Source organism: Cebus imitator, unplaced genomic scaffold, assembly GCF_001604975.1.
Source record: "Cebus imitator isolate Cc_AM_T3 unplaced genomic scaffold, Cebus_imitator-1.0 Scaffold606, whole genome shotgun sequence".
Classification (NCBI taxonomy): domain Eukaryota; kingdom Metazoa; phylum Chordata; class Mammalia; order Primates; family Cebidae; genus Cebus; species Cebus imitator.
Window position 1 is genome coordinate 277,134 of NW_016107921.1, and position 23,850 is coordinate 300,983.

The 23,850-nt window shown below is 35.3% G+C and overlaps 1 protein-coding gene across 5 annotated transcripts in view; it reads right to left on the reverse strand.

Annotated features, from left to right (window-relative positions):
• The window catches only part of NPNT (nephronectin), a 77,145-nt gene that overhangs the window by 25,971 nt on the left and 27,324 nt on the right, over window positions 1–23,850 (reverse strand). For 2 of the 5 annotated variants that reach the window (XM_017516835.2, XM_017516834.2), the window contains 7 exons: window positions 17,548–17,640; window positions 12,869–12,958; window positions 8,452–8,571; window positions 7,144–7,263; window positions 5,355–5,489; window positions 4,919–5,041; window positions 2,882–3,280 (listed from right to left, as the gene is read on the reverse strand). In XM_017516835.2, the coding sequence (XP_017372324.1) occupies window positions 2,882–3,280; window positions 4,919–5,041; window positions 5,355–5,489; window positions 7,144–7,263; window positions 8,452–8,571; window positions 12,869–12,958; window positions 17,548–17,640 (1,080 nt within the window). The remainder of the gene's footprint in view (window positions 1–2,881; window positions 3,281–4,918; window positions 5,042–5,354; window positions 5,490–7,143; window positions 7,264–8,451; window positions 8,572–12,868; window positions 12,959–17,547; window positions 17,641–23,850) is intronic. The other 3 variants (XM_017516837.2, XM_017516836.2, XM_017516838.2) reach the window with 2 other exon arrangements.

The window sequence follows — 23,850 nt, forward strand, 5'->3', positions numbered from 1 at the left end:
AAAAAAAAAAAAAAAAAAAAAAAAAAAAAAAAAAAGAGACAAAGAGGAACAATTCTGCTTGTGCTGAGTTTGAGACATCTATTTTCATCCAACTGGATAGGTTAAGCAGTCAGCTGATATACAGGTAGAGTTTGGGGAGACGTTTGTGCTGATGATGTGTTCTTGTTTATGATTTTTTTTCTTCCTTGATTTTCCTTTAGTATATTTTTACAGTCTTTTCTCAGGAGGACAATGTACATACATTATAAGGAAAAGCTCTGTTTCACAACCTCTTCCATTAAAAGAAATCTTTCATATCTCATAAATATATTCAGTTATTATTTGTCAACTAAAAATTAAAATTTAAAAATATCTTTCAATGTAAAGAAAAACAGTTAAAGTAGAGGGCTATGTGGAGGAGACTGCCAAATAGTGGCCATAATTAACATGACCTAAAAATCTATGAAATGAGGTGAGCTAAATTCTATTCTCAGATCTGTGGAGAATAAGGATAATTTAAGAAGTTATAATAGAAGTGAAGAAAATATTCAGTAAAGAAATGGTGTTGAACTGAATTGTGCTAAGGTTCTTTTCTGTTTTCACAGTGAATAGACACTAGTTATTTGTCCTGAATTAAAAATATGGAGCCCTTGCCTTATTTAGAATATTTGCTATAATCCCTAGACAGCAAGGTAAAAAGCTTCTAAAGCATTCTCACATATACTGGACTTAATAAGCAGCTAAGATAATGAAGATGAAATGAGAATGGAATTTAATTTTTGGCAGGAGTTTCTAAAGGCAGCAATGCTATCTGTGGCATGCAACAGCCTTGGAACTGGATCAAGACAATCCTTTCCCAGGGCATGTCTTTAAGATCACACTCTCTAACAATGAATGCTCCCAAACATCATTGGAACTCTGTATTTCCCCAATTTTATCACATTAAATTTTATTGGTGAACTTCAGTGTCATTTTAAATTCATATATGTATTGGCATAGAGATGAATACTGGAAATAAAGAGAAACATTTTAAAAAGAAAATATTTTTTAAAATCCTCAGAAAGATATATTCTTTCACCATAATGAAAAATTATTTAGCATATCATCTTACATTAAATAGCCAAATTTCCCTGTTATCTTAAGGCAGCAAAACAATATAAATACTATAATTACTTAAGCACTCATAAACAAAAATCCCATTGTATGATCACAATGAGATGAGAATTTAAAAAGGAATAATAGAAAAAGACAGTATCTGAGATGAAGAGAGGAAGTGAGGAGAAAATTACAAAAATATAAATTTCAAAAGATAGTTATGCACATATAAAATGTATATTTTGAGCTACAGTCTAATTTCTCTAAAAATTATATCAATTATCCAAAACATACATGACTATATCAGAATTAGAGAATCTCTATCTTTCTTTAATTGGACAATTACCTAGAGGAGAAATTTTAATTAAGAGTCACATACAAGCAAAATGCAGCTCTAATTTCCAGTTTATTTATTATTTTATTTATTTATGTATTCATTTTTTTGAGACAGGGTCCCACTCTGTCACCCAGGCTGCAGTGTAGTGGTGCAGTCATAGCTCACTGTAGCCTCAACCTCCCATGCTCAAGTGATGGGTCTGCCTCAGCCTCTCAAAGTTCTGGGATTACAGGTGTGAGTTGCCATGTCAGGTTTATTTTCCGTTTTAAATACTAATATTAATGTCAGTATGTTTTTAACATGGTAAAAAGTTATAAAGGTATTCAATATAAAAGGCATACAATTTAGCTTCACAATGGAGGAAGAGGAAAAGGAATAAAATAAACTAGTAGCATATAAAGGAGAAGAGAAGATAGGAGTGGTGAATGCAAAGGTAACCAAGAATAAGCAAAGTTACACAGGATAAACAGATAAATACAGGGAACAGATAAAAGTTATAAAATCCAAATTTTGTTCCAGGGAACAGATAAAAGTTATAAAATCCAAATTTTGTTCTGGTAAAAGCAACAACCTTTTCCTCCTTCAAAACTTGCTTCTCTTCCTGTATCTTCTATCTCCATTAGTGGCACTACCTTTTGCCTAGTCACCTGCTAAGAATCTGGTAGTCTTTGATCTAATCCAGCCCCACTGTAGATCTAACCACCAATTTATAGCAATCCAAGAGGTAGCTGTCCAGCTTCTCTCATCTGTCTCTGACATGACCCTCCAATTTACTAGCACTCTACTGCCTGTTACACCGCTTCCTACTTCTTTGTGTTTGTTGTGCTGTCCCTGTTAACTAAAATATCTCCCTTTCTTTGTCCACCTTGCCCCATTTCACTCAGGACACCCTCCCTGAATACTCCCTGCCCAAAGACTGACAAGGTATCCCTTCATTCTACTCCTATAGTGTCCTACAGAGATCTCTTTCACTAACATACTAGCACTGATATCTTCTGAGTAACCATCTTTCCCACCAGACTATGGCCTTTTCTATTTTATCTTTATGTAATCCCAATGGCTAATAGAAGGCCTCCTTGGCACTCTAAAGACATTAAAAAATGTTCACTGACTGACTGAATGAATGAATGAAGGGTTGAATTAAAAGTAAAATAGCATGGAATATAGTTAAGGTCCCCACCTCTGAGAGTTTTCAAGTAAATGCAACTATCTCAGAATTTCCATACTGACTAAGAACTGCCACCTACCATATGACTTTGTGATATTCCTTCCCTTGCTACACGCATTCTTTCTACTTGCCCAATTAGACTGACTCTTTAAGCAGCTTTTTATTATATTTGTCAACAAGGACATATGACTTTACACAGCTAGTTCTTCTTATGAGTTTCATTCTTATTCAAGGCTTGGCCTGTGGTTGAAAAGTCATCATAAAGAGCCTATTGAAAATGTGTTAACATGTATTACACTTACTGAACACATCTCCTCTGGGTTTCTGAGGCTCTGTCTGTATCCTGTTGTCAACTGTAATCCCTCCTGGAGGTGTACTGGCAGCAGGTGCTATAGTTGTCAGTCTGGTGGTTGGCCTTTCTGGGGTTGTAGGTGGTAGAGGTGTTCTGAGCTCTGTTGGCAGGGGTGGTGGCGGTGGTGGTGGAGTAGGACGTGGTGTTGGCTTTGGCGTAGGTCTTGTTGTTGGCTTAGAAGTGGGCTGGTTGGTAGTGATAGGAGGAATATATGGTGTCTTTGGAGGCCACAAAGTACTTCCGACATCAGGAATCCAATTACTATGTCCTCCATCACCCTTTAAAATGGTACCATTTCCCTTTGGTACATGAATTGGACCTGAAGGTTCAATCATAACTTTTGGGATATCTGAAAGAGTTAAAACTTAAATTAGTATGTAATCCCTCCCTCCCTAAAAAGTGAAGCATTATACTGAAAGACACATAAAAACATCTCATAACAACTACTATCATTTTTCACATTTAGAATATTACCTACTGTAAGTCATACTATTTCCAGATAACAAATATATGTGTGTGTATACATATAACATATACATGCATATTCATATATACGTATATATTCATACTTTGGATGTATGTAACAAATATATTGGTGTTTCTATAATGAATATGTATTATTTGCAACAACAAAAGTTTTAAATATTTGTGCAGTGGAAAAGACAACCAATGAGAATTTTTAAAATGCAGAGACATTCTAAGTTTTTTTAAACATAAGAAATGCATAGTTAGAATCTATGTCATATCCTGTGCTACATATATATTATAAAATTGTGTTTAGACTTGTCTAAAGACAAATACTTTTCTTATCCACACTTTATATAAATTCAATCTGCATAAATACAGTTTGAGTAAATGTTCTACATAGCTTTTTATGGTTGGTTTTTCTTTCTCCTTATTGATAGATACAACTCCTTTTAAAGAGACATTTTTAGAGGTTGCAAAGATCATTTGTGGAATCTATTTCCTTGATAATATTCACCAAAAAGAATCAATATTTAATCTGCCTGGAATGACTGGGAATGACCATATGACCCTTTAAAAACCCTTTAATCCCCATGATTTTATGCCCCATGGTTTTCAGTCAATATTTTACTCAGAAAATTTTAAAAATTATCTTCTGTTATATAAAATGTATGTTAAACTATGACATTTGGGTTTTTTTCATGTTTATCTACTAACATAACCGGTACTCTAAATAAAACTTACAAAAAATTTAAAAGCAAAACAGTTCTGGATGTAGAGGAAATAAATATGGGAATGACTTTTTTTTTTTCTTTTGAGACAGGATCTCTCTCTCTTGCTCAAGATAGAGTGCAGTGGCATGGTCACAGATCACTGGGCTCGTGGCAGTCTTAAGATGCCAGGCTCAAGTGATCCTACCACCTTGGCCTCCTGAGTAGCTGGGACTACACGTATGCACCACTGCATGCACCACTGCACCTGGCTAATTTTCAAATTTTTTTTGTAGAGACAGGTCTCACTATGTTGCCCAGGCTGGTCTTGAATTCCTGGTCTCAAACAATTCTCCCACTGTGGCCTCCCAAAGTGCTAAGATTATAGGCATGAGCCACCGTGTCTGGCCAGGAATGATTTTTTAATAGTAGAGTTAGGAGGCATAAAACAGAGGGAAAAAATGTAGAATATATACAGATTATCCCACCATCAAAATCTAATGCTAATGGCAAACATGTATTTCTGATTTTAACAAAAGCAATTTCTCAGGGAGGACTCTATAATTTCTTTTTAGCTACAGTAAAGAGATTCAAACATTCTTAAGATTATGATGTATTACTAAATTCTTAGTTTTTAAAAATACCTGAGCAAGTGATTTTATTGTTTGTGGAAATCACAGACAAATGTAACCAATTATGACAATTATACTTCTTTGATAATCAGTCTTACTCCTTATCTTCCCTAGCAATGGCCTTTGTGGAATCCTGTATTTTCTGCTAGAATTTAAAGATGAGAGACAAGTGCTACTCACACACACAGGTCAGTCCATCGCCCTGGTATCCTTCTTTACATTTGCACTTGTAGGACCCATGTATGTTATAACATCGAGCAAAGTTGCTGCACTGATACTGACCAAGGGAGCATTCGTCTATGTCTGCATCAGAAAGTAGGAAAAGAAGACGTTTATTTAGGAGATAAATATGATGACATGAAAAATATATACAGTTTCAAAAATGATTTTTTTTTTTTTTTGCAATGTGATGGTCTACATAAATTTGGCAGATAAACAGAAGAAATAAAGTACATGTGGACTGGAAACTATCAGTGGTTGAACTGGATGTCCGTTGGTTTCTTTAACTTAATGCCAGTACTCTCTCCTGCCCCTGACATTCCAGCCATCACTACAAGATGAGAACTTTCAGTGCTCTAGGAAGAAACAACACAAAACAATGGTTGGGTTTCATTACCATGACATTGGTATTTGCCTCCAATGTACATGAGATCGAAGCCTTTGTGACACTTGCAGATGTAGCTCCCAAAAGTGTTGACACATTGCCTAAATCTAGGGCAGGAGGCTCTTCCTGTAGCACATTCATCAACATCTAGAAATGTAAGTCAATAGCATTTTAGGAAAAGCAAGGGCATGTTAAGACAGAGTGGGTTTCAAAATACATAACTGACTACAAATGGTTGCCTGGCATATAGTAGCTCATCATAAATGGCATCCAGCTGGTTGCCCCTACAGGCAACATAAATTCCATATACCCAAATTTCAACTCATTATCCTAAGCCAAGTTGTTTTCTTGGGCTCCATATACTAGCACATACTGCACCTGTATCTATCAAGTTGCTTAAATTAGAAACATGAATCATTCTTGAACTAGAAACAACCCTCCTTCCTTTAACTACAATATCATTAAGTCCAGTTAATTCTACCTCTAATAAAATTGAATCTGTCTACTTTCCTCTTAATCCACCGCCAGTACCCTATGTGAAGCCACCATCTCCTGGGTTAGACTGTTACAAAAGCCTCAGAACTGCTCCTTTTGCTGTCACTTACCCCCTCTAAAGCATTTTCAACCCAACTGTCCAAATGATTACATTAAAACATACAATCAGATCATTACTCTGCTCTAAATCTTTTAACTACTTCTACTTGTGCTTTGAATTAAATCCACATTCCTCCCCATGTCCTTGAAGGCCCTGCAACAAATCACCCTCACCTACCTCACCAATTGTATCTCAAGCCACCAACCCTCATACTCACACTCTGTAATTGAGTTACATGGGCCTTCTTTTAAGAACCTCACACAGGCCAACCTCTCTCTCACTGCAATGCCTGCAGTGTCTTCAGCTACTTGGCTGTTTCTTCACATAGCTAATGATACAGGTCTTACCTTAGGGCTAATAGACACATTCTGTTTTTCTCTTAGTACCCCATGTTAACACTTGGCATTGTCTGTAATTTCATTGGGTATTTGTTTCTTTTCTGTCTCCCCCATTAGAATGTCAGCTTTGTGGGGATCAAAATCTTGTCTGCTTAGTCCATTTCTGTATATCCTAGCACTTAGCACAGTCTCTGGAGTATGCAAATTGCTCGGTAAATATCTCTAATCACCAAACACTTGCATTCATTCAAGGCTTACTGCATGCTAGGTATTATGCTAAGCTCTTTGCATCCACCATCTCATTCAATCTTCCTACCAGTTCTACGTGGTGTTATTTCCATTTTAACAGTAAGAGGACCCATGCTCAAAGAAACAAAGTCTGTTCCCTAAAGTCCATATATATTTTATACATATCTAGTATATGGAAGAGCCAGGTTTAAAATCAAAGTCCACACTCTCAATCCTACACTGCCTTCCTAATTTACCCACAAAAAATCTGAGGCCTGTAGTACGACACATACAATCTAGCCCTGTCTACCTGTTCAACTTCATCACTCATTGCTCACCTTGCTGCTTACATTCTAGGAATACTGAGCTCTTCTTGTTTCCCTAAACATTGTGCTCCCCTGAACTGCAGTGCCTTTGCACATAGGGTTCCCTCTGCCTGAGGCCTCCTCCTATTTCTCATTTGTAAAAAAACAAGGCTTCCATGATCCATTCATAGAGAGCCTCTTCTGAGACATCTGACATCTTCTGAAGGGCAGCTAATTATCTGATGTTGCCTTTTTTTCCTTACTACTATCCCCTTTCACTTTCTCCTTTTATCGTACAAAGGCTACTGACAGAGATGCTTGATTTTACAACTCACCTACACAGGTCCTCCCATCAGGAGCCAGCTGCAGGCCAGGGGAGGGGCACTGGCACCTTATTTGTCCTTTAGCAACATCACACCCATACTGACAGTTTGCCATGGAGCAGGTCAGGGCACCTGGAAAGAGAGGGACTGGCTGACTCAGACAGGTAGAAAACAAAATCTGTAACGGAAATAGCTATGTTTTTCACTTGTCCTGAAATCAGTGACAATGAACAATGATAACAAAGAGTCCTTAACTATTGAACACCTAAAGAAGGTAAAAGGTAAAAGGGGAAAGGGAAGAAAGCATTAAAAGACAAATATAAACTGACTTACACAGATTATCTGGAATTTTTTCCAGTGGCCAAGGAAAGTGAAGAATTGAGGTATTTTTCCAGTTTACTCAAGCTAAGTGCTATTCTTAACTAAACATCCAAGTAACTGTCTCAACTGCCCATGAAATGTCTCTAGGCGAAGAGCAGATTTCCCACAGAGTTGCACAATGTTAAACGTGTATTCCCCTCATTCCAAAAAGTTCCATGCTATACTTATGCAATGTTAAACAAAATTAGCTAACTTTTTTGTTTTATAAAATGCAACTCAGTTAAATGATAATTCAGTAAAAATAAAAATCAAGTCATTAATTGCTGGATATCATATAAATGCAACCTCAATGATCAGCTTGCAGAGCATTTTAGGGCATAGTCCATCTTATACATCCAAATGATTGTAGAAAACATGCATTTCATTCTTATAAAGATAAACATGAATTCTACTTTTCTCATCATATTCATTTATTTTTTACTTAAAGCTCTTTTTTAGAAGTCTTAGAGTATTATTAAAGTCTAAAATTCTTTCATTATAAAAGCCGTTTTAAAAGTGAAGTAAGAAAGTATTTATAAACGATTTAAAACCACAAAACAGACCTAATGGATTCTGTCTGAGCAGTCCCTAATAGTCACTAATATTCTTTAAAACAAACGAACAAACAAACAAAAAACCCTGGAATTGTTCTTCCATACCCAGATGGAAGACAGTGGTAAACATGTTTTTTAAAAAAATCAGAAAACCCATTTAGTTTTGTAATTCTTGTTCTAAATACCATTTCTTAATCAATTTAATATTGACACTCATGATAGAAGACTATTGTACATCTAAAATGCTGTCTCTATTTAGATTGCCAGTTCCTTAGGCACATATATAAACACATGCACACATCTTGTTTAGGAGAACCCAGGAGGCTACTTTCACCAAGGCAAGGTCCCAGAACACAACAGAAACAAGCCCAAAGCACTTATAAAACAGTTAAGATTCTTGACATACTTGAGCAGGAACCGTCCGGCATGAGCATATATCCGTTGAGACAGTAGCACTTGTAGCTGCCATAAGTGTTCATGCACCTGTGCTTACAGGGTCGAGGCTTCAGGCCACACTCATTTAGATCTGAAAACAATGTGGGTTGAAGCAGAAAAATCACAAAACCTCAGCACTAATGTAAGCCATTTAAAATTCTTTTCCATATTAAAAAAGAAAGAGAAAAATAGGTCAAGCTATAGTAACTGTCATTTACATAAGAGATAGAGCCTGTTCATGCAACATTAATTTGAAGGTTGGTTACACTAGGGGCAACCAGGAGTTGCCATGACCTTTATGGATCTCTGTCCATAAAGGTCAGTTAGGAAAATTCTCAACAACAGATGCCTACTTTATCATCCCTAGAAACAGCAGCATACTAACCTCCTCACGGGCAGAGGTGCACTATCATCTAACATCTGACTGCCAATTTTCTCAAAATATCTGGGTTCTATTGCTAGATTCAATCCTGACAATGTAACCCTATTCGTTCAATGTCTTCCTTTCTCTGCTTAAAGAAGGTATTACACGAGAATATTTTACTTTACAGAAAGTATACGATTTTAAAACATTTGACTGCTTTAACCTTCCCAAAGGAAGGCTATTATTTTCTGAGGATAAGAATGAAATAAATTAATAGTGATCAATATTATAGTTTTTCTTGTTCAATCTTGTAGATTTTATATGATTTCAGATTAAAGAAGGAACTTCAGTTTCCTACTTTAGTAATGCATTCAAGTCACAAAATGAACTTTAAAAAACTCACCAACATATTTTCATTTATCCTGCAGTTAAGAAAGGCATATGGAAATACTAATGGACAAAACATAATAGACTATCATGTATTTTAGGTTTATTGGTTTAAATATCAATATAAAATGAATTAATAAATTTCACATTATGAAAATGTTTAAACCCAAATTAAACACTGCCTCAAGTGAACATAAAACTCATAATGACAAATAAACATTGAAATAGTAATGCCCAAAATACATACTTCATTAGAAAGAAACGTGATCACATGTTTATTTTGTCTGGAACCACCAGCATAAGTATCTAATCAGGATAATTATCTATTAATCCATGTCACTGAATAAGAAATATAGATAATATGTTGTTACAAAATTGTTTCCAAATCTAATCTCTTTCAATCTGATCTGCTCATTTATTAGAAATCTGTATATTTTACTTAACTAAATCATGAAGTTCCATTATATTTTAAAATCACCAAATAATTATTACATCTAAAAAAATTTTCATATCTTATTGATTTTCCAAGTAGGTCTTTTTTCTGCTCTTAATGCAACTGTAAGTAGACCCCCGCTGGGCAAATCCTGGAAAGGTTAAATAAATAAACCAAATAATTTTGTCATCTCCTATGCTTTTCTCAATTTTCTACTTCATTGTCCCTTGCCTAGTTAAGGGTTTTTAAAATAAAATCACATTTTAAAATATTTCAAAAAAAATTTGCTCATAGAAGGTACCATGCAGATTATAGTATCAAAAATATTTTCTCCCTCTGTTAATTGAAGCAAAAATCAAGGAAGAATGACTGAGAAAGAAATTTTCTACCCTTCTCATGTTCTGCTGTATGTCAATATTTACTAAAAATGAGAGGGGATCTTTTCTCATCTTTCTCATCTTCTAAGAGGAGTTAATGACTATTCCTAATATGGTCATACAGAGTCACACCTGTCTTTGATAAATCTCTTTAATATTATAGGAAATAGTATTTAAAACCAAATACGGTGTTAGAGGAAGGCTTTGGGTTTTAAATACTTTCTGCACTAAACAAAAACAGAACAAAACCACAAAATAACAGACTAAAATAAAAATTTATATCTCAAGAAAAGGATATTTGAATTTTTCTTTATGTGTCAGTTAAGAATCCCTAGGTTTATTTTCAAAGCGTTAACAGAAACTTTTGTGAGTTCCTGATGGGAATGGGTAAGGTGTTTACAGTTCCAGGCAGCTCATAAACAAGGAGTATTTATGCTGATGGAAGTTTCTTCAGACACTACGTCCATGAACTAAAGCTGAAGCCCAGTTGGGGCAGCTCATCTACAATTTGGCTTCAGTCTGGGCCAATAAAGGGCCCCTTAGTATTGCTATGGTAGTATTCATAACCCATACTGGAGCTGCTGGTGGTTTCAAAGAATGGCTTCAACCCAAATTTATCCTTTGGTTCCCATGGCAAAAGCACTTTGGGGTTAAGAATCATGAAACTGAAAGGAAAGAAAAGCCAATATGTTGTCATGAGTCCAAAAAATCTGGACTGTATGAAATAATATGGGAAAGGAAGAAAACATGCAACATTTAATGGGTAAATGTGGACATATATTGGCTATTTTACCTGTTACTGACATGGAAAGCAATTGAGAAAGCTGTACTCTACCAGCTGTTGATGGTCTGGATGACATTCCCTGACAGCTGACTGGTGTTAATATCCCAGTGACTGCCATCGTTGCCCCATCTGCCACAGGCAGGTGTCTCCTAAAAACTTCACAATGACCCTTATGAAAGCCACTTCAAATACTATAAGATTCCATAGTCATTCATGTTTATCAAAATTTGTCAAATATCAGACTTTTCCTAAACTACACAGTTTCAAAAGATTAAATGCATCTGGTGTCCTGGTGAGACACCTTTTCGTCCTCAGTTCTCTTAAGAGTTTATTGACTTTATTTATGTTCCCTTCTTTTCTCATCGACCTAGTGCCATATGAAGAGAGCTAATATGTGCTGCTTCCAATAACTGCTGTATTCATTATCACAATCTATTGGATATTATTCAATTAAGCCAGAAATTAAAAAATGAATTACTTCCAAATTATAGTAAATACTCCTACAATAAGCAGAACAAAACAAAGTCCTTGATCATACTGCCTCCAGTAAATCTTAAAAGTTGATAAGAGAACCTGGTAAATAAAAAATTTGGTGTTTTTATTTTAAATTTACTTATCTTCCTTTTTCTCTGGAAGTTTATAATATATATAAGGAAAATCTACAGAACAGGAAAACAAACGTAATGAATTCTTTCATGTGCCTATTTTATCATACTAAAGGATAGAAATTTACAATAAATCACTTATACTCAAATGCTTCAATTATTATGTATACAAGTCTTAAAGAACGTCTACCATTGTCAGGAGTACATTTCAGTAGGTTGGTGGATTCAGGAGCTTGGATGGGAGAAGGAGAGGGAGAAGGGAACAGGTCCTGAACGGAAACGCAAGCTGCATAGCATTATTATTAACTTCAGGAAAAAATCAGAAATTTTACTAGTGTGCAGACATTGAAAAGCAGCTTGAAAAATCTGGAAGACATCACTGTGTAAGATAACTAATCAATGATTTTTAAAAAACAAACTTTCATTCATTTTAACACATTTGGACTTTCTCCCCACTTTGGTGCTTAAATCAGGCAATGTTTTAGAAATCTTAAGCTTTTACATTTTTTTCTGCCTAAAGTATAGGTCATAAGCAGACAGATGTCAATATGTCAACTACTGTAATTTTCTTTTTAAAATTATTGACTGAAATTAATTCCTTTGCCCTAATTCCTTGTGCAGAAAATATACAAATGCATTAAGTTTCCTCTCAGCAGAGATAATAATTTAAACGATTTTAATTCAGTTATTCTAAGTTCTTAAACCTATGAATGGGTGAGGGAAAATATCCTAGAAGAGGAACTATAAAATTATGCCACCACATTATTTTCCTACACAGCTTTCCAGCATGATGAAGACATTAATATTTTTGGTGTTTCTATTCTTACAGCAACCCCACAGTCAAATAGGGCAGGAATTACTGTCTCCCTGTTACTGACTGGTTTGCTAAAACCCAGATACATTAATGACTTGCTTATAATCAAATAGCAACTAAGTGCCATCTTGGATCCAGAACTTAGGCTATCTGATGTTACACAATGTATACCCAAAGAAAGTCGCTAATGCATGGTTTGATTTTCAGGTAACCTAAAACTCTATACTTCAAATAGATGATGGTGCGGAAGAGGAGTTGATCATTTCTAAAAATCTACTTGGCAAAAGGCATGAAACCCCCAATTTCAGTTGCTTTGGAACTCCTGAGTTTGCCTACATATGAAAAAAGTTGTTTTGCTATCTGATTTTTAGAAAATATTTCAAAATTCAGAAAGGAAAAAGAAAAGAAATGATACTCGTTGTGTTAAAAGGACAGTGGAGCTCCATGCTTTTCAGAGCACAGAGAATCAGTACCAGGTGGCAATTCCTGCTGCTTGCTGTACATGCTCAGGGCTGAAGGCTGGGCACTCCTGGGCTAGTCTTCAGAACATTTGCAAGAAGTGACATAACTGCAGGAAGCCATGCAGGTGGGAAGAGTAGACCACCTGAGACAAGGCACGCTCACCCCTTGAAGGCAAACTTGTGGCTTGGTGATCCAGGGGTTGGAATGGAGGCTGTTCACTGCCTTGGTCAAGAGGAGTTAGGATGTGCTCGTCTTCACACCAGGAAAAAGGTAGTAAGAGTCAACTTTGAACTGATTTCAATTTTAGCCCTAAAAATCTTTACAAGTATATATTAAACAATTACATACAGTTGGTAGAGTTTAAAAAGAATGCATTAGATACTTTATAAACAATAGTTTCTAGTTCTTCTGGTTTCTCTTTTTCTTTAATTTTTATTTTCTTAAAAATGTATCACTGTCATCTTGTTTCCCAAGGGCAATACACACATTATAAATAAATAATTCATCATTGTCATAAAATTTTTTTAACTCAAAATAACAGATGATCATTTTTAAAAGTATTATTTAGTCATCAACAGAGGGAAGAAAACAAAAAACAAATTTGTTTATAATCCACCTGCTCTATTTAAGGACACTGAAGTCTTAAACAACCAACTTAAATTTTTTCCCCTTATATTATCACATTGTACAATAGTAGTTTAAAATACTCCAAAGTTATGCACAAATGTATGATTTGCATAAAGATTTTATTTAAATAAAATCATGATAGATCATCAATATTTTCATTTAAATGTAAGAACTTATGCTTCTAGAATATACATAAGAAGCTTTATGGGAAAAAATGTTAACTGTTACCATTATTAGCTTACCAAAATATAAGATGGGTGAGACTCAAAGTAGAGAGTTAAGAAAAACTACCACGTTCTGTTTCAACACCATTATGTTATTAACAGCCAGTAAAACATCCAAGTCAAATGAACATTGGTTTTGGGAGTTGAAACCATACATCTTTCAAAAACTAAGGCTGTCGGTAACCGCCTTAATATTAGGGTTAAAGTCCTTAGATTGTTGTGCTTAGCAAAGCAGTCAATTTTCAGATGTAACTAGTCCACCAAAATTAGCATCTGGTTCTGACCTACAAGACTCCAGTTCTTTCCTTACGATAAAGAATCCAACACACGAAACATAAACCATGCCAAATCATTAGGAATTGACATTTACAAACATTTTATTCTGAAATTATTACAAAGTTCACTGTAAATTCCTAAGAATGTCTTCCATTTCTGAAAATATGCAATGATATATTTACATACTAAAAATCATTCCCCAATGGAAAAGTTATAAAAAGATTATTATCTATAATAATATTTTTTTCTGGCTGGGGGAAAAAGACGTTTGTATTGGAACAGAAACTTAAGAAGGAGGGAAATATGCATGAATAAAATTAAGAGTAGGGGAAGCAAATGATCAAAGAGAATCTTGCCAGAATTCAGGTTAGAATTTCATCTGCTTTGAAAGGTAACATGTTCCTTATAGAATATGTTCATTATCAGTCCAAGCCTGTAATTTCATAACAGTTGTTGGTGTAAAAAATCCAGAAAATGACTTAAAAGGAAGAGCAAGCCACCAAAAGTAGATCACCACGCCTGTGGCAAGGCTGCTAAATTAAACCGGTTCCAAAGTGCAGCTTGCCCTGGTATTCTTCAGGCAGCTCTAAAGGCACTGGTTAAGCACTTGTCATTTATTCAAGCTGTTTATACCATGATGCAAGTTTCCAGGGGGTTATTTCTTAAAGTACATACCTTGCTACAAAATTCTCAGTGAATACTTGCCATACACCCAAACCTACTTTTGATCAAAAGCTAATTTCCAGTTCTATAAAGTTATTTCAAATTTACTTCTTTCTGACATTTATCTCCTTGAGAAAAAAGGGGCCTATTTGACTTCCCTTATCTTTGAAGCGTATTTTCTACTTTATTAAAATATGTGGGCCTGAATAAAAACAGTTTTACTTAATCTGCTATGTAAGCACCATGAACAATTTTCTCTAACAACTTTTATGGGAGTCTCTAGGCAGCTCTCACACTCAACCAGGACACACATGGCAGCCTCCCTCATCTTGACAGGGCTCTCAGTCTATGGATGCAGAGACTCTCTAAGATGCTGTACCAAGAACCAGTGGAACCAAAGTTTCCATGACATTCAGGACCAAGAACCATTAGATGAAACCATCATTCATTTAACATATTTAGTGTGCACTTACCATGTGCAAGACACTTTAATAATAATTTTCAGGAACCCAGAAATCAGAGAGACAACAAAAAGGGTTTCTGCTCTCAAGGAGCATAAACGTTGCCATCAGGAACCTGCCACACTGCTTTTGTTGTGAGGAGGGCAAAGTAACAGATGACTAAAATACCTAAGTTTATTCTAAGCTGTAGTTTTATTTTCAAAACTGGACTTGAAATTACATTTTCAGTGTCAGGTGTGTGTGTGTGTGTGTGTGTGTGTGTGTGTGTGTATCAGGTGTGAAATCCCATTTTGCTACTAATCAAATCCTCTTCTCTTTAAGAAATATGATTTTGGGAGGCAAGATTTTAACTTGACATATTCAATTTTTTCTTTAGAGAAATAGGTATGTGTTACAGAAAAAAAAAGTACATGTTAAATGGGTTTTCTGAAAATAAGAGCTATCCAGTGATGGACCCTTGTTTCAATAATAGTTTTAGCATGTCTTTGAAGCATGTTAAAGTTGATGAACCTCCTGCAAAGAAATTTAAATGAATTTCTCTGCAATCTCAAAAGTAACTTCTTTTAATTGTTTTCTTTATATTTTATATCCTCACATTTGGACGACAATGTTTTATAGTGCTGACATATTAATGAAACCTCTGAGAGCTTATGTTCACCACTTAAAAAAAAAAAAAGAAGTATACTGAGATTCTAAGACAAACACTACCATTCAATAACCAGAAGCTAACACGCTGCTACCTGTAAACTTACACTGGGGAAGAAAAGTCAAGTAGATTTTTTTAAAGAGCAAACTGAGATAATAAGAGCACTACTTAAAGAGATTATGCAGGTATGTTTGGTAAATTTCAAGTTAAAAATAGTATTATAAGAGAGTAAACAGCATTGGAAAAATCAGTTCTAAATCAAATAGCAGATAATTCAAGAACATACTTTATAATAGCAGCTTCTGCCACTGGGACATGTCATTTTTGCAAGTGTGGATTTCATCTAATGGTTCATGAATAATTTCATCTGATAATGGTTCATGAACGACCATTTTGAATATGCTTTCAAAAATCAGTGTTCTGGATGATTATAAAAACTGTGTCTTAACATAGGAACAGAATACCAAACACCACGTTTTCACTCATAAGTGCATAAGTGGGAGTTGAACAATGAGAACACATGAACACAGGGTGAGGAGAACTTCATACACCAGGGCCTGTCAGGGGTTGGCGGCAGGGGAAGGGAGAGCATTAGGAGTAATACCTAATGCATGGGGGGCTTAAAACCTAGATGATGGGTTGACAGGTGCAGCAAACCACCATGGCACATGTATACCTTTGTAACAAATCTGAACGTTCTGCAGATGTGTCCCAGAACTTAAAGCAAAATTTAAAAAAAATAGTGAAAAAAAACCTGTCTATAAATCACTAGTTTACAAGACATACCTCAAGGAATATCTTGGAAAAAGTATCAGCCACTGAAGAACAGTAGTATTTCAGCAATATCATTTCTGTATCAGATGAGATCAAGTAAGTATGTAAGGGACAGTTAGACACCATATCATTATTTCACCTGACATTTAAGATGATAGGGAGTATAATTAAAGAAATAAGTGAAAATTGACTCTTTTAAAAAAAATTTTGACTCTTATCTGTTTAGCGAAATCTAACTCTAATCTTTATTTCTAGTTTAATTCCTAATAATGGAAATTTTTAACTGAATTTAATTAAGAAGACAAGCCTTGTCTGACTTGTTAGCATGAGTGAGAGGATCACATTTCCAAATATATTTTCTTCATCCAAAACTAATAAAGTAGAAAAAATATGGATTATATAGGCCATTGCTCTAAATTGACATGCTAGCTCTTTTAGTAAATCTGTGAACCTGAGCAAGACACTTAATATTCCTATGCCTCAGTCTCTCCAAATAAAAAATGTATTAATAGATTATTTATACCTAATTATAATAAATAATGCTCTACTTCCCAATGTTGTTATAAAGATGAAAATAGATAATATATATAAAATACCTGAGTCACTGTGAGTGTTTAATAAATATTTGCTTTTATAAACAACTGATGCTGATTTTTTTAAAAAGTGCTTGCTAGATTAATCATTTTTATTTATCATGGAGCCATTCCGAACGGGTCCATAGTTGAAGGGAGATTTAATCACAAAATCAAAGGGCTAAGAATTAGAAAGAAATTCCAAATTTCAAGTCAAACCCCCTACCTGACTTTGGCATTAAAGGGAAGCAGTATCTGCAGTCTGAGGTGGTTAATTATTTGGCCAAGGATTTCCAACTAATTAGTGGAAGAACAAGGAGTACCAGAAGGCTTCTAAATTACTGACGCAATGACTCTTTTCTTCAAAACACATTTCAATTAGCATCAGATAACAAGGGGAGACAATTTGTTTAATTGTCCTTTGATAAAAGAAATTTTATAACATTTATCATTAATATAACTTATTTATCAGCAAAATGGCAGCTCACACATTTGGGGAAAAATAGCTATGGACAACAGTTTGAGATAAGAATATTTTTAATTTGGGCGTAATAGAGTTGGCTTATGATTGTGTGTTTATGTCAGGCTGTTTTCCTACCTTGATTGCAGGTTTTTCCAGCATATCCAGGATGACACTTGCACTTGTTTGGCCCGATACATTCACCATGTTTGCATCGTGGTTGGCAAACAGCTGTGAAAAGATGTCATGCATTGTTTCTAGGTCAACAAAACACCAATCATATAGCACTGATGTCATGTACTAGTTTAATAATAAAAGAAAAATACTAGAACTTACAACAAAGTAGCCAAAATAACAAAATCAGTTTCCTAAAAACACTGTGCACACTACACACACACACGTTATGTATGTTTATGTGTATGTGTGTGTATAAGTTGGGGCTGAAAAAAAATTTAAATTCAAGGACAATACTCAACTAGTCAAATAAAAGAAAAACTAGGTAAAACTATACAAAAGCATAACTGATATTTGTTCATAGTTATAACCTTACAATGATGTGCACCCACAATTTCAGACTCATTCTCTCAAATATCCTTCAAATAGCAGTTCTTAGTCGAATGATAGTATGTATGAAATATAGATAGATTTTTAAATAATAATAAAATATTTATTTTACTAGAAATGGCATTCCTAAGTATGAAATGATTCAAAATGAACCAAAAACTAAAACGTTTTGGAACTTCGATTCAATATTTCTGTATCTTTATCTTTCTTAACTCTGAGATTAATTACAATTGCTTCTCAATCTATAATGGCCTGTCTATGCTCTATCATAGCAAATAGGACATTCTTAGTTTGACATTTACTCTTTTCCATCAACTGAGCTCCACTTTCTCAAGACTTCAAAATGCTATAAATCATTACTCAAATATTTTCACTGTTTAATCAGAATCTATTCTGTTTATTCTCTAATAATGGTTCTCCACTGGGGGGTACTTTTACCTCTTGGGGACATTTGGAAATGTCTGGAGACATTTTTGGTTGTCACACTAGGGAGAGGATACTAATGGCATCTGGTAGATAGGCACCAAGGATGCCACTAAACATCCTAAAATGTTCAGACAACCCACCACAATAACGAATTATCCAGCCCGAACTGTCATGGTGCCAGACTCAGAATCCTTGCTCTGTACCAAATATGTGCATGTCCCTAAGCCAGACACTGTAAGAGATGAAAAATAATTCTATAGCATGGTTACTGGTCTCAAGGAGTGTGCAATCTAGATAAAAAGACAAAACAACCACGTTTCTCATTCAAAACGGTATTTATTTTTGAGCAGTATGAAGAAATTATAACACAAGCAAATCCATATAAATTTACACAGAAAGCTTCATAGAGCTGGCTTATGTTAAATCTTAAAGCATGAATAGGCAGAAAAGGGAGCAGACTACCCAAGGAGAGTATTTCACAGCAAAGTAAGCTGCTGTTTAGTTAGGAGACACATAGGAGGCTCATTAAGCTAAAGAGATGGGTAAATGGTGGAGGAAGAGTGAGAAACAATCAGGTGAGTGATATCAGATGATTATGTTTCCCACATTTCAGAATGAGAAATATGTACTTCATCTCTAGGAAATGGGAAGTTTCCATACATTTATCATCATCAGAACTGCCTGATAAAAATCAAAGCTCTGGGAATCTTATCAAAGTTCTGGTGATGATATGTAGGATGGACTGGAGAGAGTTTAGAGGCAGAGAGAACAGTTGCAAGACCAGTGAAATAGTTTAGGTCTGACGTGAAGAAGGTATGATTTGTGTTAGTGACAGGAAGAAATGAGCTTCAATAATCATTGCGTGAAGAGCAGATAGTCCTTGAAAACTATCTAAGGGGAATGGACTCAACAGTGACCCCAAATGTTGAAGCCCCTGACACTTGTTCCTACCCATTTTAACCCATGCTGTTCTCCATTCTGGGATATGCTCCCAATTTCCTCTCTGATAATTATCAAACACTGTTTCATTTAAGACTCTAATACTCCTGCAAAACTGATGTGCATGTTATGTTCATTTCCCTTTACTCGCCCAATTCTCACGAACCCTACCCTCACCTTCCATTACACAGGGCTTCTTTGCTAATTTTACTTTCAGGCCTTGCTTGCCTGTTTATTTGTCATCCCAACTGGACCTTGTACCACCAGAAATCCTTAGACAGTGGTGTGTAGGAGGTATTTAATGTAAAAGACTGCAGAAAGAAAAGACAAGCAGAGTGTAAATGACAGGAAAATGCCCTTGGAAAATTCTTAAAATCTAACTTTCAACGTGGCATTAAATTCAAAGGAAAACAACTGTGTTCATATCTGTGAAATGGAATAAACTATCCAGGAGGGCCTTCAAATATTACTCTTTAGCCAACTGTACACTTGGCAGATGGTTTATATGCAGTTTAAAATAAGTCCCAGAAGTAAGCCACTCTACGTAATTTTCAGGCCCTATTACCAAGAAATACCAGCTTAAAAACTTTTTTAATCTAAAAAACGATTTTCCATAAATCTTAACATTTATATATGAATACAACCTGAATAACCACGTATCACCGAGGCACACAGAATGCCATACTGAAAAAAGTAAATGTCTCAAAATCATTAAATGAAAATCCAGGAAATAACCCCTTAAAATAATTGGAATTTAGAAAACTTTCTCAAAACATGAAAAAGTAGTTTTTAAAATACCACTTAAAAACATGAAAAATTTTATTTAGGACACTTTAGAAAACAAACTTGAGGCCCTCAGGCTGTAAGGTCTTTTGACCCCGACCAGCTTTATAACCATCCATAGTACTTTTAGGCGCTTTACAGGAACAAAGTTTTTATTGTTTCATCTCCCTTTTTGTTGTTTGTTCTGAGCACAGTGCCCTAATCTTGGGCACATCAAATGCACACATTCCAACAGGCCAAGACTGTTAATGTTTCTTCCATGTTTAGGGAGTCCTGTTTCAAAACAAACTGTTGTTTGCACTTCCATCTGACAGGCTATTCAGTGAATAGCTATTAAATTCGTAGGATACTCATAAAGTTGATATAATCAATGTCTTTCTTCTTAGAAAAAGAAAACCCTTTGGAAATTGTTGCACGAAAGGATTTTCTCCTTTATAGCACAAAGTTATCTTGTTGGCATTAGGTCTGGAATGGAATTCAATAAACATGTATCAAACATTTGTTGTATATAATGTATTATGCTAGGGAAGGGGGGGATGAAAGAGTCACAGAGGATATGAAAAATTAGCTGTGAAACTATAATATATTGGCTAAATCACAACAAGGATTATGATAGAGAGGTAAAAGAACCAAGGAGGGTGTGTAATAACTACAATTGCGGGTCCTGGAAAGGCAGTGTGTTAGAGGTAAGAGCAGCTGGAATAGGAGACAAAAGATTTTCAGAATATAAGCAAAGTGGTGGGGGCAGTAAAAGGGATCGCTTCTCAATGAGTGCAAAGTGTTCTTGTGGGGCTACAGCGTAAAGTGCTTAAAACAGCAGATGAGATCAAAAGAAAGGCTGAGATCATAAAAAGCCAGCTGGATTCTTACCAATATCTCCCTTTCCCTTCTGCTTTAAGAATAGCTTTTTAAATTTTTATTTTTTTGAGTGGAAGATGAGTTAGTAATGGAAAACTAAGCTCCATATTCTCCTTGGTAGATACGGGCAGCCAAATGACTAAATTCTGGCTAAATGGGATGAAAGCAGGGCTTTTGGAATGCTGTGTAAAAAGCGGGCTGAAGAGCATGGCTTGCTCTGCGTTCTTGCCTAGAATGTAGCTGTCATGACTGAACCACAGTGGCCTCTTTATGACCATGAGGCTATCTTGAGAATGAAAAGCGGGTGGAGCAAGAAGTCATAACATTAACCCTAAATCACCATCCTAGCAATTTAGGGCACTGTTCTTCGTGTCACATTACTTGTAGTTAAATATAATTCCTGACTTTCCTTGATCACTAGGTTGTGGAATCTGGTCTTAGTCTGTGTTTATTATCAAGCCAGCAAAGGTTTCCTTTTGATACAAATTTAGGATAGAAGTGAGTAGATCCCAGTACAGAAATAAAACTTGTCAATTTCATTTTATATCTACAATAGCATATACTCAGAGGAGTGTTAAAAAAAAAATCTTTATTTCTACATCTAAGTAACTAGATTAGAAAGTGCCTACCCATTTCAAAACTAGAGAAAAATAATTCCCAACCTCTGTATAAACTGGCCCACCTTCTAATAACACACTCCACTGTAATGTGAGCTCCCATGGGTCAGCAAAAACCAACCTTTTCAGCAAACTGCATTACTCTGTGAATAGCAGGTCATCCCCTCCCTCTCAAAAAAAATAAAAGGATAAATAATCCATTTTCAGTGGTCCATTTTATAATGGTCTTCAAAAACCTTAAAAGTAGAGTGTATACTTGTTTGGAGTAAAAAAAAAGTGCCTGCTGGTGCTACTGGCTATCAAAAAAGGCAGGATTGCTTCTCTGACCTTTGGGTGGATCAGGACTAAGAAGTTTGGGCTGTATTTGATGGTCTACTATCCCTAGCATCCAAATATGGTTTAGCAACTTAATAAAGCTTAAATTAATTCCAGGTAAATCACAGATAATGAATGATAGGTATTTTCCCCCAAAATCAGTTGCCAGAATTAAGTCCAAATGGGCAATCACACTCAAAATTTGCTAACATTCCTCGAGCATAATCTCTAAAGTGCCCTCAAAATAACCTCTAAGTCATTGTTTTAACTAGAAAAAGAAACAAGTTTCAACTGGCAAAGCAAACATAGCTCTACAATGTCACATGTCCAAGCCTCTTCTGTTTGATTGCAATCTAAAATTTTACCCTTAAAAATCCCTCCTAGGAGATGGTGATCAGCCTGGCCAATATGGCGAAACCCGGTCTCTACTAAAAACACACAAAAAATTAGCCAGGCATGGTGGTGGGTGCCTGTAATCCCAGCTCCTCAGAAGGCTGAGGCAGAATAATCACTTGAACCTGGGAGGTGGAAGTTACACGATTGCGTCACTGCACTTCAGTCTGGGCAACAGAGTAAAACTCAGTCTCAAAAAAAAAAAAAAAAAAAAAAAAAAAAAAAAAAAAAACCATCTTAACTGATGTAACTGGGTGTCTGAGATCTGAGAGTTGGACAGTAGTTTCTAACTCTACCATAGGAGTGAATTATCAAATAAGTTATGGGAAAATTAAATTCCCACATCAGTCCTATAATGTTTCTTACGTAAGGTAATCGTGCTAGGAATAAAAGTGCTAACATTTGAAAACTAAGGAAATGTTGAGATTCCAAAGCAGATGGAGGCTCTGAAAAGTAACAAAGGAAAAGCCAATCCAATCTCAGTGGTAGGAATTTGAGAAGGATTTTCTCAATATAAATAAGATTATCTTTACAACTCCATGTATCATTTGTAATTTTTGCAATCTACATTATGTCATTATTCAGACATGGCACCACTAAAAGCACAACAAAAAAACCTTGTCCTCCAGGTTATGTTCACAGAAACAAAGAGGACAGAGAAACATACAAGAGTAGGGCAGAAGAATAAATAGATATGAAACTGGAAGACTTCAGGGAGCTGTTTTTACACCCAGCAAGCTTCACAGAATTCAGATATGGGCAAATTCATCGGAGGAGAACAAGAAAATATGACAAGGTATAACTTTTTCAAATAGTAACTGGCCTTGGAAGAGGGAAAGTTACTGAAAGCAATATGAAACAGCTCACTGCTATATTAATAGGATATGAGTGGATTGGAGGGAATTTGTACAATGGACCACTGAAAAGTGCCCTAAGTCATCCCATATCACGGGCAGAACAAAACCCAGATGAAAGAATCCTACTGTCCATGATCCACAGGGGAAAACATCTTTCCAGCTTTTCTAATACCCTGTATTATAGTGTCAATTATCTGATGGTCAAATCTAAATTCTTGCTGCAGTAAAAACTGAATAGTGCATCTGATTGTTATCACAATAAGACACATTATATGCCCTCATGAATACAGAACTCAAAACCATTTTATATGACTGACTGAATTTATTCTCATGATATCCATATGAGGAAGGAGAGGGGCAGACACTTTTTTTTTCATTTTACAAGTAAACAAGCAAAAATGTAAAAGATTAAGTGACTTGACCAATTTCACGAAAAATGTCTTATCTCAGTTCCATGCTCAATCCACTAAGTCCAGCATTTTGAGTGTATTTGGAAGGCAGGAAAGTGAGATTATAATAAAACACTAAGCAGAAAAGGATGAGAGGAGTAGAGAATGTTAATAATGATTTAAAACATAAAATTATTTAAGTAACATTTAAATAAATATTTCTTAAAAGGAGGGAAAAATTACTGTTAAGACCATAATCTATAACTTCAGAAAACTAAAGTAACTCTATCAGATTATTTG